Source organism: Ranitomeya imitator, chromosome 4 (assembly GCF_032444005.1).
Source record: "Ranitomeya imitator isolate aRanImi1 chromosome 4, aRanImi1.pri, whole genome shotgun sequence".
Lineage (NCBI taxonomy): Eukaryota > Metazoa > Chordata > Amphibia > Anura > Dendrobatidae > Ranitomeya > Ranitomeya imitator.
The window spans coordinates 582,830,451-582,848,728 of NC_091285.1; the positions used below are offsets into that span (position 1 = coordinate 582,830,451).

The 18,278-nt window shown below is 43.4% G+C and overlaps 1 protein-coding gene across 2 annotated transcripts in view; it reads left to right on the top strand.

The window, feature by feature from the left end:
- Positions 1 to 18,278, top strand: part of ADAMTS7 (ADAM metallopeptidase with thrombospondin type 1 motif 7) — a 131,715-nt gene that overhangs the window by 52,945 nt on the left and 60,492 nt on the right. For both annotated transcript variants that reach the window (XM_069766453.1, XM_069766454.1), the window contains exons 12-13: positions 12,904 to 13,073; positions 14,342 to 14,475. In XM_069766453.1, coding sequence (XP_069622554.1) covers positions 12,904 to 13,073; positions 14,342 to 14,475 — 304 coding nt within the window. The remainder of the gene's footprint in view (positions 1 to 12,903; positions 13,074 to 14,341; positions 14,476 to 18,278) is intronic.

An 18,278-nucleotide genomic window follows, 5' to 3' on the forward strand; every position in this document is an offset into this window, starting at 1 on the left:
GACAGATTTGTTGCAAATTGTCCCAGAGCAAATCTAAGCCAGAATCCACAGTGAAGCTGATTCTGGTTTTTGTTGTTTGTGTTTTTTCTGCAAATTCCAGCAGCCAATCTAAAAAAAATAAATTAAAAAAAATCCGTAAACTCACCTTCCATCTCGTTCTTGCTGAGATTTTCCTGGTGCCCCCCATCCGGGTACTCTACTCTGCTGAAGCCTGTAGCGATCCTTTAATACATAGTGCCCATATGGGTGCATCTGTGATATAGAAGTTACTGTAAGATGTGAAGCATGAATATTTTCGATAATACCTTCAAAAACTAAGCTATTTCAGAGTAGACCCCGATCTGTGATGTGTTGTTATTATTTATGGTGCCAATGACAGGTAGTGAACAAACTAAGAAATGTTCTATAAACTGTTACATACAAACTGTTTATCGGGTGTATCTCTCCTTTAGGATTAGAAAGAAAATTATTCCATGACTCATTTCTGGCCTGTAATGGCATTTTTTTTTATTTAGTCTAAGGACAGGAAAACATGAAGATTTCTGCAAAGCAGCCACTGAATAAAAAAAAAAAATATATATATATATATTTTATAGTCATTTAGGCCTCTCTCATGCACATTTTTGTGTGCTTTTTTTAATGCATTTTTCTTTATGTGTAATGTTTTTTTTTTCTGGCATGTTTCAAGTGCTGTTAAAAAAAGGCTGAGTAAATTCCAAGTGTCGAGCATACTGTGTTTTTGGGAAAAAAATGTCACAAATAAAAAAAATGGCCATAATACACCGACACCAAAGATCACATATTTTATCATTAGAAAATACTGCTTGTCATCTGAGTACTAATGTGAATCAAAGGAGAATCAAACCAAGGCTTCCATACCTTATCAAAATTTTGAGGAGAAAGTCTGTTTTTATATACCACCCTCTCATAGGAAGCTACAGCATTTACCATATTGACCCAGTGTGAAATTTGTGGGGGTCTTCTATACATCCATCTCATGCTGATAGCCTTGCGAGTAGTGATGAGCGAGTGTACTTGTTGCTCGGGTGGTCTCCGAATATTTGTGACAGCTCGGAGATTTAGTTTTCATCGCTGCAGCTGAATGATTTACAGCTATTAGCCAGGCTGAGTACATGTGTGGGTTGCCTGGTTGCTAGGGAATCCCCACATGTAATCAAGCTGGCTAACAGATGTAAATCATTCAGCTGCCGTGATGAAAACTAAAGGTACCGTCACACTTAACGATATCGTTAACGATATCGTTGCTTTTTGTGACGTAGCAACGATATCGTTAAGGAAATCGTTATGTGTGACAGCGACCAACGATCAGGCCCCTGCTGGGAGATCGTTGGTCGCTGAAGAAAGTCCAGAACTTTATTTCGTCGCTGGACTCCCTGCAGACATCGCTGGATCGGCGTGTGTGACACCGATCCAGCGATGTTCAAAAGTGAAGGACAGCATCCAATCCGGGTGAAAAGCAATAAACAATTTATTGTGCCTTAAATGCGACGTTTCAACCCCATTGGGGTCTTTATCAAGCATGTACAACATTCAAAATGACGGCCTTATAAAGGAAGTGAATCATCACCACCTGAAAGGTCCGCCTACAAAATTTACATACATAATAACTGGTGATCGTATTAACAATAAAAAACATACATACAGTGAAACATACATAATTAAAATCTCATTGCATTCATATCACAAGGTCACATTGTTGGCAATATTGTTCAAGCACATATTAATATGCACATGTCAATGGTAAACAGTAGATAAATAAAACTCGCATGTCACTCGACGGCCTATCAGAGGACACATGGGGGCTATTGTGAGCGTGAGCTGCCTATCACTATATCCGTATCACATCAATATTTGATTAGCCAATCCATGCCTATGGTGGACATCCAATCCAGGGCACTAACATATATCGAGCCCAAGCGTTGGAGCCAATCCAAGCTCCATAAAAGCTTACAAAGAAACACCCACCAGGCTGACCACTGTATTGCTACATAATCATAAATAATCGTACATCGTGACATAGGTGTTAGTGTTACAGACTCAAATTACTCACCACCGGGTATATCCGATTGACTTGCGCAAACCTGCCGGCCGGCAGCGCCAGACATGTAAACACATGTGGCATCGCCGAAAGCCGCCGACAGGCACGCCCATCCAGACCGGTGCACGCCCCATGTACTAGAATCACTGCAGGCTCTGTATCAGCCTCCGCCCCCAATCAGATCACATGACCGACCAGCGCGTCACCTCACCATATCCACGTAAGCCCAGGAACGAGTACGCATGACTGCCGGCCTGCCAGCGGCGCATGTAAACATAGCGCCGCTATAGAAAGCCGACAAACACGCCCCCCGGACCCGATAGCCACGCTAGTGTGCTAATGATCTATTAGTGCCCTAACTCTCACTACAGGGCTAATGCCATTAGATATGTGAAAATACAAAGGAAGGAAATATACAGATATTAAGCTCCCCAACTCAAGATTATTGAAGGTGGTCCTCGTAATCACCCCTCAATGGGGCCATAAGTAGCTAAACCTAGCTCAGACCCGCCAGTGCCCGGCAGACAATAATATGGGGAGACATAAACCTAAATCATTTTGACTAATATAACGCCATATCCATGGCTATATATCAATCAAAAAGGCAAAACATCATGTTCAATCGACAGTAGAAAAATCAGCCCATTAACCAAATGTAAATTCACATTCCAAGAAAAATGCAATAAGTAATATAACCATCACCATGTTAAAAACAATCCAATCGGATGTGAGCCACACGGACCATATATAGATAAATCAAGAAACACATACTGAGAGATTGTAGTCAACATTTACCTCTGCACTCCTTCTGCACTGGCTGTGAGCACAGCGGCCGGAAAGCAGAGCGGTGACGTCACCGCTCTGCTTTCCGGCCGCTGTGCTCACAGTCAGTGCAGAGGAGTGCAGAGAAGCACAGCGCCGGAGGACAGACAGCGGTAGGTAAGTATGTCGTGTTTGTTTTTTTTTACTTTTACGCTGGTAACCAGGGTAAACATCGGGTTACTAAGCTCGGCCCTGCGCTTAGTTACCCGATGTTTACCCTGGTTACCGGGGACCTCGGGATCGTTGGTCGCTGGAGAGCTTTCTGTGTGACAGCTCTCCAGCGACCAAACAGCGACGCTGCAGCGATCGACATCGTTGTCGGTATCGCTGCAGCGTCGCTTAGTGTGATGGTACCTTAAATCTCCGAGCAGTTAGAAATACTCGGAGACAGGGCCGGACTGGCCATCGGACTGTTCTGGCAAATGCCAGAAGGGCTGGTGCCAGAAGTGGGCCACTGCGCGCCGTCTATGATGCCGGTACAGGTGAATGCAATGATGGAGGAAAGAGCGTCTGCTGACGCCCCCTCTCCCATCATTTCCGGCTCTGCCTCTGACACTGTGGGTGCGCGCGCACTCACTGTGTCCCAACAAGCAGTGCAGTGGCAGCCGCCGAGACAGGAGCAGGGAGCAACGTGGGCACGAGGAGAGGTGAGGAATGTGTTTTTTTTTTACTGGACTGTGGTGCCATTCTCGGGGGGGGGGGGAGAGATGCGGGCTGTTCTGTATACTACTATGCGGGCTGTGCTATATACTACTGTGTGGGCTGTGCTATATACTACTGTGTGGGCTGTGCTATATACCACTATGTGGGCTGTGCTGTATACTTCTATGTGGGCTGTGCTGTATACTACTGTGTGGGCTGTGCTATATACTACTGTGTGGGCAGTGCTATATACTACTGTGTGGGCAGTGCTGTATACTACTATGTGGGCTGTGCTATATACTACTATATGGGCTGTGCTATATACTACTATGTGGGCTGTGCTATATTCTACTATGGGCTGTGCTATATACTACTGTGTGGGCTGTGCTGTATACTACTGTGTGGGCTGTGTTGTATATTACTGTGTGGGCTGTGCTGTATACTACTATGTGGGCTGTGCTATATACTAATGTGTGGGCTGTGCTATATACTACTGTGTGGGCAGTGCTGTATACTACTATGTGGGCTGTGCTGTATACTACTGTGTGGGCTGTGCTGTATACTACTGTGTGGGCTGTGCTGTATGCTATTGTGTGGGCTGTGCTATATACTAATGTGTGGGCTGTGCTATATACTACTATGTGGGCTGTGCTATATACTATTATGTGGGCTGTGCTATATACTACTATGTGGGCTGTGCTATATACTACTATGTGCGTTGTGCTGTATACTACTATGTGGGCTGTGCTATATACTACTGTGTTGGCTGTGCTATATACTACTGTGTGGGCTGTGCTATATACTACTATGTGGGCTGTGTTATCTGCTATGCGGGTTGTGCTATATACTATGCGGGTTGTGCTATATACTATGCGGGTTGTGCTATATACTATGCGGGTTGTGCTATATACTGTGCATGCTTTGCTATATACTATGCAGGTTGTGCTATATACTATGCGGGCTTTGCTATATACTATGGGGGTATAATACATTCTATGGGGAGGCCATGTTATATACTATGTGGTTGTGTTATATACTATTGTGGGGGTATATTATATTCTATGGGGGAGGCTGTGTTATATACTATGGGGGGTATATTATATTCTATGGGGAGGCTGTGTTATATACTATGGGGGGACTGCATTATATTCTATGGGGGCTGCATTATATATTATGGGGAGGTGGGCTGTATTGTATTCTATGGGGGTCTGGATTAGATTTTGAGGGGAGGTGGGCTGTATTCTATTCGGGGCTACATTATATTCTATGGGGGGCTGTATTATATTTATATTCTTTGAGGGGTGATTGCAGCATACTCTATAAGGGTACTGCATTAAACTATGAGGGGGGCTGCATTATATTCTATGGGGTGGCTGCATTATACTCTGGGTTGGCTGCATTATACTCGGGGGTGGCTGCATATTCTGTAGGGTGGTGGCTGCATTATACTATATGTGGGCTGCATTATACTGTATTGAAGACTATGGGGAATACGTTATACTATATGAAGAATTATGGGGTGCATTATACTATGGGAAGTGAATTGTACTACATGGATGACTATGGCGGTGCATTATACTATATGGAGCACTATGAGGAGTGTAATATGCTATATGGAGGACTGAGCAGTGTATTTTAATATATGGAGGACTATAGGGAGTGTATTATACTATATGGAGGACTGTAGTGCATATTATAATATATGTAGAACTATGGGGTGTATTATACTAAACAAGTAAAATGCTGCATATTCAGATTGTTTTTGCTGGAACAAAAATCCTTGTTCTCAGCAGCACATCGCCGGTGTAAACTGTAGATGTGCTGCTGATAACATGATACTGTATGGTGATCTGTTAGTGATCTATTAGTGAACGTTCTGTCCCATCATTATTCCTCAGCTGGTGGAAAGAGGCCGGGAAACAAGCGTTGAACAACTTCAGTAGTGTCGATCAAACTCATTTAGTGGCCTGAGATCAGTGCATGGAAGTACAACCGAAATGCTTTTGTGTGATGTACAATATGTTAGCATTTGGGGCCCCATTTTAAAGGGAACCTGTCACCCCGTTTTTTGAGATTGAGATATAAATACTGTTAAATAGGGCCTGCGCTGTGTGTTACTATAGTGTATGTAGTGTACCCCGATTCCCCACCTATGCTGAGAAATATATTACCAAAGTCGCCGTTTTCGCCTGTCAATCAGGCTGGTCAGGTCGGGAGGGCGTGTTCACAGCGCTGGTTCTTCCTCAGCTTTACGTTGGTGGCGTAGTGGTGTCCGCATGTTGAGGTGACTAATCCACTGTGGGCACGTGAACAAGCAGCGCGCGATCTGCGCTGTCATCCCTTTCGTCGGTGGGGGCGGCCATCTTCCTGGGGCCGCGCATGCGCAGATCGAGTGCTCTGCTGCACGGGGCTTCAGGAAAATGGCCGCGGGATGCCGCGCGTGCGCATTAGAGATCGCGGAGGCCATTTTCCCAAAGCCGAGTTTGCATCTCGGCTTTGGGAAAATGGCCGCCGCGATCTCTAATGCGCACGCGCGGCATCCCGCGGCCATTTTCCTGAAGCCCCGTGCAGCAGAGCACTCGATCTGCGCACGCGTGGCCCCAGGAAGATGGCCGCCCCCACCGACGAAAGGGATGACAGCGCAGATCGCGCGCTGCTTGCTCACGTGCCCACAGTGGATTAGTCACCTCAACATGCGGACACCACTACGCCACCAACGTAAAGCTGAGGAAGAACCAGCGATGTCACCACGCCCACCCGACCTGACCAGCCTGATTGACAGGCGAAAACGGCGACTTTGGTAAGTTATTTCTCAGCATAGGTGGGGAATCGGGGTACACTACATACACTATAGTAACACACAGCGCAGGCCCTATTTAACAGTATTTATATCTCAATCTCAAAAAACGGGGTGACAGGTTCCCTTTAAACTTTGCCTAGGGCCCCACTTTGCCTAAAACTGGCCCTGCCTACAAGTGTACAAAGATATTATACAGTCACCATGTGACAAGTGGGCCTGTGTAACTTCAAATGCCAGGGCTGAATTTTAGTCCCAGTCCTGCCCTGCTCGGAGACCACCCGAGCGTGCTCGATAAAACCCGAAGCAACGAGTACACTCGCTCATCACAACTTGCGAGCTCTATATTGTTTCCCGGAGTAGAGTGCGAGGCCAGGTCTCCTAATCAAGGACTCCTAATAAACATACTGTTACATATACTTATTTTGTATATTTATTTATTCAGGACTTCTTACCAGATGCGATACTCCAAAGAAAATGTCACGATAACTCTCATAAAATATGTAGTGGTTTATTGGATTATCCACCAAAAATGATCATTGCAGCAAAATATAAAATGGATGAAGTAGTTACTAAGAGATTGTCCATTGGTCCTTAAGTAACTAATTCGTTGAAGTTCCTCTATCTTTTCTTGGTTCCTAATGGTAGTTTGTGTCTGTCTGTGTCAATAACTCATTTACAGTAATGAATATGCAGCTCCACCCCTATGGGAGGTGGAGCCGCATATTCATGATTGTAATGGGCGGCCCCACGTGACCGCTCATACAGTAGAAGATGCTCCAGGACAGGAAGCAGCGCCAGCCAGCAAGGGAGCCGGGTGAGTATTTTAAGAACAGCGGGCGGGCGCACAGGGGGTGGGAGGGGGTTGGGGACATGGATCTTTATTTTAAACACGATTATTCATATCTTCTCTACAGCAAATGCTGCTGCAGGGAAGATATGAATTGCGGCTTCAGCACCAGATGCAGGGGACAGCGCTAAACTTTAGCGCTGTCTCCTGCACGGTGCGTGTGGTACCCAGTGGGCACACGGGCGGCACACGTGTGCCGCACGTGTGCCACACTGATGTGCCACAGAAACGCACCGGCACACGGACATGAACAGCGGGGGGGGCACAGGGGGTGGGAGGGGGGTGGGCACATGGAGCTTTATTTTAAACACGATTATTCATATCTTCTCTGCAGCAAACGCTGCTGCAGGGAAGATATGAATGGCGGCTTCAGCAACAGTGGGGGGGACAGCGCTTACAGTAACACTGTCTCCTGCACAGCACACGGACTGCACACGGACAACGTCCGTGTGCGGTACGTGTTTTGCACGGACCCATTGACTTTAATGGGTCCGTGTAATCCGTGCGCTCCCACGAACACTGACATGTCTCCGTGTTTGGCACACGGAGACACGGTCCGCAAAAAATCAATGACATCTGCACAGATGCATTGATTTTAATGTGTCTACGTGTGTCAGTGGCTCCGGTACATGAGGAAACTGTCACCTCACGTACCGGAGCCACTGACGTGTGAAACCGGCCTAAGGCTGTTTGTACAAGTGTGAGCATGGCTCTTTCTAATTATATATGAGCATGTGTAAATAATACTTATGCATTATTTACATATAAAAATGATGGCACCGTTATTTGTAAGGAATGGATATGATTGCATTATCTATGTATACAAAACATGGCAGCTTTATTTATATGTGCAGCATATGGCAGCATTATCTGAGTGTACTGTATATGGCTTATGTGTTTGGCTTATGGCAATATAATCTGTGTATACAGTACATGGCAGCTTTAGTTATGTATGCAGTATGTAGCAGCATTGTTTATGTATACAGTATGCGGTGGCATTACTTATGTGTGCAGTATATGGCAGGATAATTTGTGCATACAGAACGAGGCGGCATTATTTATGTGTTCAGTATATGGCAGGATAATTTGTGCACACAGAATGAGGCGGAATTATTTATGTGTGCAGCATATTGCAGGATAATTTGTGCATACAGAACGAGGCGGCATTATTTATGTGTGCAGTATATGGCAGGATAATTTGTGCACACAGAATGAGGCGGAATTATTTATGTGTGCAGTATATGGCAGTGATATATTGTGTACATTGCGTAGTGCCATTATTTGTTACGTGTCGACATTATTTATGTGTATATTATATGGCAGGAATTTTTCAGTGTTATTTTTCTATTGTTTTTATTCTAGACAAGAACATAGGGAACACAGATTTTGCTTAAGTTGAATCAATCAAGTTAGGTCAGTTTTAAATTAGTGTAGGGTAAACGTGTCCATTTATCATCCAGAAAAAAAATAAAAAATTTAATTCATATTGTCATCTATAGTTCAATCGTACGTCAGGTTTTTTTACATCCATGTTGCATCTATTTTATACATCAAGACTAAAAAACATTACAATAGGACTTGCTTTGCCGAGAACAATGGTAGTCCATGCGCACTGAGCAATGTAACGCAGATGAACTGTTTACTTTGGTTTCCCTGTGTAGACAGGCATTCAACTGACCGCCGTTCGATAAAAGTTTACCGTTCGACTGTCGTATCGTGCCTCCGGTCGGTCCGTGTGAATTAGAGTGTACAGCGAAAAAACTAATTGTAAAAAAAATATAAATTAGATGGTAAATTTATCTACATGTGGTGCACTGTTCATATGAGCGACGTGAGCGTGATCTGATGTGTGTGATTGTGTTTTATGTCGCCCAACGCTGGAAATGACATAACTTCAATTTTGCCTGAAGTTGCTTGAGTTTCCTGATATCATGTGTTATAATTGCATCCGTCTGCTCTCTGTCAAATCGACACCGTGCCCAATTATTCAATTACACCATCTTCCATGAATCCGCCAAGTTGTGTCTTGAAAGCCGCTATTGTTTGGGGGAATGTGGGCTTTATCAGAGAAGTATTAGAATAATTACAGCGGAGGAATGATAGAAAGTCTGTGTTCTGCTGATTATCCAAGTAAAAAGTGAGAACTGATTGAGTGGCTGGAGAATGATCAAAGGTCTCATATCTGGGTGTCTATGTAATGTGCGCTCTGGGGTCACGTGTGCACCGGGTGTACGTGTGTGTGTGTGTCACACCAGAAACATAAGAGAAATTTACTTACAAAGGTCCCGATTCATCACTCCCTTTTTTTTTTTAATTCACTTTCCATTTTTGTCTTTTGGTATTAGTTGCCGTTTTTGGCGCCAAATTCATTAAAATGGCACGATTAATTAATTAGTCGCTAAGGAATAAAAGGGGCTTCCTGTCTTGAACGACTTTCGCGACTTTTTCCGCAAAAATTTGCCAAAACAATAGCATACTCAGAAACACACCATGGCGGACTAAAGTATAATTGCGCCAAATTTTGAGATCTTAAAAAAGTCGCATCCACTAAAGACTACATCCACAAAATGGAAAAAAACAAAAAGAACAGACGATCACATATAAAATGGACTTCAAAAAAGGTGCAAATAGTCTAATGAATTGGGTGCAAATTAAAAAAAAGGGAAAAAAAACAGATGCAAAGGCAATGGTGAATTGGGGGCGAAGAGACTGAATGGGAGTCAGCGATATCTTCTATTCTTGCTACCATGTCACCCACTCCAGTGTGTATATTTATGTATCTATATAAAGACCTGTGTTTATACTTGTTATAGCGAGAACATGATTAATATTAAGTCTGCTATAAACAGAGCCCTATGTATTGTATATCTCACATACTAACATATTAATTGTTGTGTGTGGGTGTCAGAGATGCAAAAACTGTTTGGCTGCCTGTTACCGTGCTCTCTGTCACTACATTTTACACCACAAACAGCACAGACCCGGTGATGATGGTGTACTAACTTTGGAAATCTATCTGGTAAAGACTACATTATCCTTGTCGAAAGTCCCCCCCTTTTTATATATTGTTGGACTCATAAAATGTTAATCCTAAAGGTATTAAATAACAAAAACCTGACCATCACTTCCAAACAGAAAACTGGTGTGTACAGGTGCTTACTAAGAGTAGCCCTCTCTATACATGACTAACAAATAAAGCTCCACTCTGTAGTGTTATAGCATGTAAACATGAAATATGAATTGCATTACTGCTCTAGATAATAGGAAAAAAATGGAAATACTTAGCATATAATTTGACCAATTCATGCATACAGCAGGATCCTACCCATATAAAGGCAGGCTTCAGCATAGGAGAGGATTCACACTACACAGGTTCCCAGCAACAGGAGATCGCCTTGTTGTTGGCTGCTGGGCATGCATGAATCGGCCAAATTATGTGCTAAGTATTTCCATTTTTTCATATTATTTAGAGCAGTAATGCAATTCAAATTTCACATATATCATGTTTCCATGCTGTAGCACTACAGAGTGCTACTTTACTTGTTAATCTTAAAGGGATTGTCCACTACTTGGACAACCATTTCTTAAATGCTTTATTCTCTAGTGTAAAATAAAAATAATAGATTTTGTGTTGACGCTGTTCTAGCGATGTCGGTACTGGGTCACCCAGCGTTTGCGTGGCATTGTTATGTGACGTGAGTGCTGCATCCGATCAGTGGCTGTCAGTGTGATGCTTCACTAACACGTCTATCGAACAAATCTCCGACGTCCGGCAATTCAGTGCCGAAATTGCTGGAAAAGAGCTAGTACAAAATGTATCGTTAGTTTACAAAGCAGAATACAGGATTTAAGAAGAGGTTGTCCAAATAGTGGATGTTTGGTTTGGCATTCATGTTACCACAATAGAGGAAAGATATGTTAGGCTATGTTCACATTTGCGTTGTTGGGTGCAGCGTCGTCGACGCAACCCAAAACGCAAATACACAACGCAGCGTTTTTGGACGCATGCGTTGTCATAAAATAGTAAAGTACAGGAAATTGGGCGCAGGGAAAACGCTACATGTAGCGTCGTCCGCGCTCTGTCTGGTGCGTCAAAATGACGCATGCGTCGTAAAACGCATTACAACACATACCGGCGCATGTCCATGCGTCCCCCATGTTAAAGATAGGGGCGCATGACGCTGCGCCCAACAACGCAAGTGTGAACGTAGCCTTAATTGTCACTAACACTGGGGAGGACAAAGAATATTGGCCTAAACAATACAGCATGATTTATATATAAAAGAGGTACTTAGTCCAAGAGTGATTCCCACGGACCATAAATAGGGATAAAACATAACCTTTATTCCATCCTTAAAATTAACATGGTGAAATACAATTGAGATAGACGAGCGAAGCAACGTTTCGACCCAAAGGGGCCTTTTTCAAGCCAGAATTGCAATAAAATTTACAGCTATGGCAGTAATCACTATTATCTCTGGTGCCTCGGAATCTTTAATGTTTTATATATAAAAGATGTGTCATGATTCTCCAGAACCAAACCTTCATCACCACGGAACCTTCTGATCAATGGGAAAAACTGCACATTGACCAGAAGAAATAAAGTAGTGTACTAGAAACCAGAACTGTAATCCAGGGTCAGGCCATGTGCACACTTTCAGTATGTGGTCAGTATTTTACATCAGTATGTGTAAGCCAAAACCAGGAGTGGTAAAGCCAGATGGAATGTATAATAGAAACATGTCACCACTTCTGTGTTTATCACCCACTCCTGGTTTTGGCTTACAGATACTGAGGTAAAAAACTGACCAAATACTGAACGTGTGATAAGGATAAATACATAGGATCCCAGTGCTTCACTGAAGTCCAGCCAGAATAAACCACTCATTCGCGCTGGACTCCAGTGTAGTTCTGTCATTTGTTTTACTGTAATTCTGTATAGAACCTTAAGGGTATGTTCACACAACATCTTTCCCAGCATTTTGAGAGTGGAAAACGTGAATAAGACCTCAATAAAATTGTTCAAAAGAATGGATCTATTCAATTCTATCTTAAAAGAACTTGCTTTTCATGTGTTGAGGCTTTAGAGCTTCTTTTAAACACCTAGGCTTTCAAAAGATGCCAAATGGTGAAGATAGGTGACGCTAACGTCCATTCTTTTGGCATTTTCCACTAGGAAGATGCTTAGTACTTTTTAATAGAAGTCAATGAGAAGGCTAAAAAAAACAACTGGGCGTCTTTTTAAGCATTTTGTGTTTTTGCTTAAAGAAATGCTAGTGTTTTCTTTAGTGTTTACTGGAATTTAAAATACGTCCTGAAAACGATAGTAAAAAGACTGAGTGTGAACATACACTTATGTGGATCTATGTATGGTTCAGTGGGAATCCAGCAAACAATGTTAGATTTCCTGGTGGGAGCTGAAGAATTTTAACATTTAATCTTTGAAGCTCTGTATCAGGAAACAATGCTTTGCTTGTTATGATCGTTATTATCATAGTGTTAAAGGATCTTCAGTTCATTAGATTTATTTGCTGCTTCCTCCATAATCTTTGGGTATTATAAATGGCTGGTGCCTTGTTATTTGTGTCAGGATGGGGCTACTTGTGCGGCCACCAGATTGCTGGAGATCTTGGACAGATCTTAACCACTCGATATGTTTAAAGGATCCTAATTGTGAACATAATATAAAAAAACAGAGAGATTTTCCATGGTGTTTCTTTCTTTACTTATAAGGCCAAGATATGGAGGAAAATATTGTCTAGGAGAAAGAAAACGATACCGTGTGTGCAACATTCTGCCTTGTACCCCAGGAGCCCCGTCATTCAGACATTTGCAGTGTTCCCAGTTTGATTCATTTCCTTACAAAGGAAAACTTCATCGCTGGAGTCCAGTATTAATGGCTAGTAAGTACAAGGATGACTATTACTCCATCTGTATTCCATAGAACCTTACCTTTCATTTATCAGGTCTCACATTGCGTTCTTGCCCAAGTTCAGTGGTCCTGTCAGGGCTTGCTTCTGAACACTTCACAAAACAAGATTCGGGCGTATGCGCCGAAGGGGCCATAGATTATAATGGTGCCCACAAAGTCATTGTGTGCTCTGACGTGCACCATTTTCGGGCATATACGTCTACTGGAGGAAGACACTCAGGTATAGTAGACTGTTTCTGAATGCCCACCTCCAGCAGTCGTACACACCTGGAAATGATGCCCCAGTGGGACCACTGAACTTGGGCAAGAACGCCATGAGAAAAGAGCCTAAGCAATATACAGCGGTGCTGGAAAGTTTGAAAACCCTTCTGAATTTTCCTTATTTTTGCTTAAATTTAACCCAAAATCTACACCAGATTTTCACACAAGTCCTAAAAGTAATCAAAGAAATTAGTCAAAAGTATTAGGCTGCATCATTTTTTTTCTTGAGATAAATTATTCAATATCACGTCTGTGAGTGCCAAAAAAAGTGAACATTTGAGATTAACAGATACCGTAATTAGAAACTGGTGTTGCAGTCACTGGAGTGACAATCGAGTGTGGGTGGGTGACCTGTTTTATTTAAAGACCAGGGATCTATCAAAGTCTGATCTTCACAATAGATGTTTGTGGAAGTCAGGGCACCAACAAAGGAGCTTTTTTAAGAACCTCAAAAAAAGAGCTGTTGATGCTCATCAGGCTGGAAAAGGTTATGGAAAGTTCTGAACAACCTTTCACGTACCACTGTGCTCGACATTAGGTTATACAGTCTAATCCTGCTCGAAACCAGCGTAGATTTCTATTTGTGGCACATGGACCATTCACGGTATGACAGATCTATGAAGAAGCGTGCACATTTTGGCGCATTTTAAACAGCGCTCTAGTAAGACTAGCTAATGAAGTAGCCCCTTTTTTTTATTCCTTACAAGGGTCAGGATGCTTTTTGCTGTCGTGAATACAGACGTTAAGAAGCCAAAAACTACAAATATCCAGTTCTGTTGTCATCTGAGAAGTTGATGTATTTAGCAGAGTTGTACACAAATAATATTTGTGTAAATCTGGAGATGGGGCATGGTGGGATCTCCAGACACCTTCATTCCATACCCCCTTTATATCTCTGCCTACAAGTGCCCCCCAGCCCCTCCTGGCTTCATCCCTGTCCTCTCGTAATTTGTGTATTTATTTATTTTTCATTCATAGTCAATCCATGTGAACTTCATTGCCAGTCAGACACGGGGTACTTTGCTGAGAAGCTGCGAGATGCAGTGATCGATGGGACACCATGTTATGAGAGGAATACCAGCCGGGATATGTGCATCAATGGCATTTGTAAGGTATGGCTTATATGAGGCACTGTACTGCATATCTTCTCTTTTTATTTACGTTTTCCCTTCTTAATAGAGTTGAGGTAAAACATTCTCAGAATCCCGGTTCAGAGGCCATGTCAGCTAACTGTGCCTGCCGGACAGGGCAAGCTTTAGACAATGTGTCCTTGGGTAAAAATGTAAAGTGAAGCCCCAAGTGCTATCATATTCTGCCATTAGACACTCAAGTTAACTCTCCTTCTTGGTCAAGTAGCCCTTACACAGACTGGAGGTGTGTTTGGGGTCATTGTCCTGTTGAAAAATAAATGATGGTCCAACTAAACGCAAACTGGGTGGAATAGCATACCGCTACAAGATGCTGTGGTAGCCATGCTGGTTCAGTATGCTTTCAATTTTGAATAAATCCTTAACAGTGTCACCAGCAAAGCACCCCCACACCATCACACCTCCTCCTCTATGCTTCACGGTGGGAACCAGGCATGCAGAGTCCATCCGTTCACCTTTTCTGCGTCGCACAAAGACACGGTGGTTTGAACTAAAGATCTCAAATTTGGACTCAGACAAAAGCACAGATTTCCACTGGTCTAATGTCCATTCCTTGTGTTCTTTGTTGTGAATTCTGTGATCAAGCTCCCTCCTGTGGTCACGAGTGGTACTGCGGCTTCTGAGTTTCCTTCCTAAGGTGATGAGGTTAAGTCGTTAAGTGCTGCTCTATTTAACTCCACCTAGTGCTTTGATCCTGGCCTCCAGTCAATGTTCTAGTATTGGTCTTGCTTCCTCCTGGATCGTTCCTGTGGCCTGTCTGCTCAGCATAAGCTAAGTTCTGCTTGTGTCCTTTTGTTGCTATCTTTTCTGTCCAGCTTGCTTTTTTGGTTCTGCTTGCTTGCTAGAAGCTCTGAGACGCAGAGGGAGCACCTCCGTACCGTTAGTTGGTGCGGAGGGTCTTTTTGCCCCTCTGCGTGGTTGTTTGTAGGTTTTTGTGTTGACCGCAAAGCTATCTTTCCTATCCTCGGTCTATTCAGTAAGTCGGGCCTCACTTTGCTAAATCTATTTCATCTCTGTGTTTGTATTTTCATCTTAACTCACAGTCATTATATGTGGGGGGCTGCCTTTTCCTTTGGGGAATTTATCTGAGGCAAGGTAGGCTTATTTTTCTATCTTCAGGTCTAGCTAGTTTCTCAGGCTGTGCCGAGTTGCATAGGGAGCGTTAGGCGCAATCCACGGCTACCTCTAGTGTGGTTTGATAGGTTTAGGGATTGCGGTCAGCAGAGTTTCCACGTCTCAGAGCTCGTCCTATGTTTTGTGGTTTTTGTCAGGTCACTTGTGTGCTCTGAACTTCAAGGTCCATTGTGGTTCTGAATTACCTATTCATAACAGTACTGGAGGCCCAAAGAACTATGCTTCTCAATAGAGGGAAAAAAGAAGTTCTGAGACCATTTTTTTTTCTTTGCACTGTGTTTTGCCTTTTTTTTCCCCTAGACATTTGGGTGGTTCAGGACACAGGTGTGGTGATGGACATTAAAGGTCTGTCTTCATGTGTGGATCTTCTCACTGCAAGAGTACAAAATATTCAAGACTTTGTGGCTCAGAATTCTATGTTAGAACCAAGAATTCCTATTCCTGATTTGTTTTCTGGAGATAGAGCTAAATTTCTGAGTTTCAAAAATAATTGCAAACTGTTTCTGGCGTTGAAACCTCGCTCCTCTGGTGACCCAGTTCAACAAGTTAAGATTATTATTTCTTTATTACGTGGCGACCCTCAAGACTGGGCATTTTCCCTTGCGCCAGGAGATCCTGCATTATGTAATATTGATGCGTTTTTTCTGGCGCTCGGATTACTGTACGATGAACCTAATTCAGTGGATCAGGCAGAGAAAAATTTGCTGGCTCTGTGTCAGGGTCAGGATGAGATAGAGATTTATTGTCAGAAGTTTAGAAAGTGGTCTGTGCTCACTCAATGGAATGAATGTGCTTTGTCAGCAATCTTCAGAAAGGGTCTCTCTGAAGCCCTTAAGGATGTCATGGTGGGATTTCCTATGCCTGCTGGTCTGAATGAGTCTATGTCTTTGGCCATTCAGATCGGTCGACGCTTACGTGAGCGTACATCTGTGCACCATTTGGCGGTATTATCTGAGCATAAACCTGAGCCTATGCAGTGCGATAGGACTTTGACCAGAGCTGAAAGGCAGGAACACAGACGTCAGAATGGGCTGTGTTTCTACTGTGGTGATTCCACTCATGCTATCTCCGATTGTCCTAAGCGCACTAAGCGGTTCGCTAAGTCTGCCACCATTGGTACGGTACAGTCGAAATTTCTTTTGTCCGTTACTTTGATCTGCTCTTTGTCTTCCTATTCTGTCATGGCATTTGTGGATTCAGGCGCTGCCCTGAATTTGATGGACTTGGAGTTTGCTAGGCGCTGTGGGTTTGTCTTGGAGCCCTTGCAGTGTCTTATTCCATTGAGAGGAATTGATGCTACGCCTTTGGCCAAGAATAAGCCTCAGTATTGGACCCAGCTGACCATGTGCATGGCTCCTGCGCACCAGGAGAATATTCGCTTTCTGGTGTTGCAAAATCTGCATGATGTGGTCGTGTTGGGGTTGCCATGGCTACAAGTCCATAACCCAGTATTAGATTGGAAATCAATGTCTGTGTCCAGCTGGGGTTGTCAGGGGGTACATGGTGATGTTCCATTTCTGTCTATCTCATCATCCACCCCTTCTGAGGTCCCAGAGTTCTTGTCTGATTACCGGGATGTATTCGATGAGCCCAAGTCCAGTGCCCTACCTCCGCATAGGGATTGTGATTGTGCTATCGAGTTGATTCCTGGTAGTAAGTTTCCTAAGGGTCGACTGTTTAATTTATCTGTACCTGAGCACGCCGCTATGCGGAGTTACGTAAAAGAATCCTTGGAGAAGGGTCATATTCGGCCGTCGTCGGCGCCATTGGGAGCAGGGTTCTTTTTTGTGGCCAAGAAGGATGGTTCGCTGAGACCTTGTATTGATTACCGCCTTCTAAATAAAATCACGGTCAAATTTCAGTACCCCTTGCCGCTGCTATCTGATTTGTTTGCTCGGATTAAGGGGGCTAGTTGGTTCACCAAGATAGATCTTCGTGGTGCATATAATCTTGTGCGTATTAAACGGGGCGATGAATGGAAAACTGCATTTAATACGCCCGAGGGCCATTTTGAGTACCTAGTTATGCCATTCGGACTGGCCAATGCTCCATCAGTATTTCAGTCCTTTATGCATGACATCTTCCGAGAGTACCTGGATAAATTCCTGATTGTATACTTGGATGATATTTTGGTCTTCTCAGATGATTGGGAGTCTCATGTGAAGCAGGTCAGAATGGTGTTCCAGGTCCTGCGTGCTAATTCTTTGTTTGTGAAGGGATCAAAGTGTCTCTTTGGTGTTCAGAAGGTTTAATTTTTGGGGTTCATTTTTTCCCCTTCTACTATCGAGATGGACCCTGTTAAGGTCCAGGCCATTTATGATTGGACTCAGCCGACATCTCTGAAGAGTCTGCAAAAGTTCCTTGGCTTTGCTAATTTTTATCGTCGCTTCATCTGTAATTTTTCTAGTATTGCTAAACCATTGACCGATTTGACCAAGAAGGGTGCTGATGTGGTCAATTGGTCTTCTGCTGCTGTGGAAGCTTTTCAAGAGTTAAAGCGTCGTTTTTCTTCTGCCCCTGTGTTGTGTCAACCAGATGTTTCGCTTTCGTTCCAGGTTGAGGTTGATGCTTCTGAAATTGGAGCGGGGGCTGTTTTGTCGCAAAGAGGTGCTGATTGCTCGGTGATGAAGCCA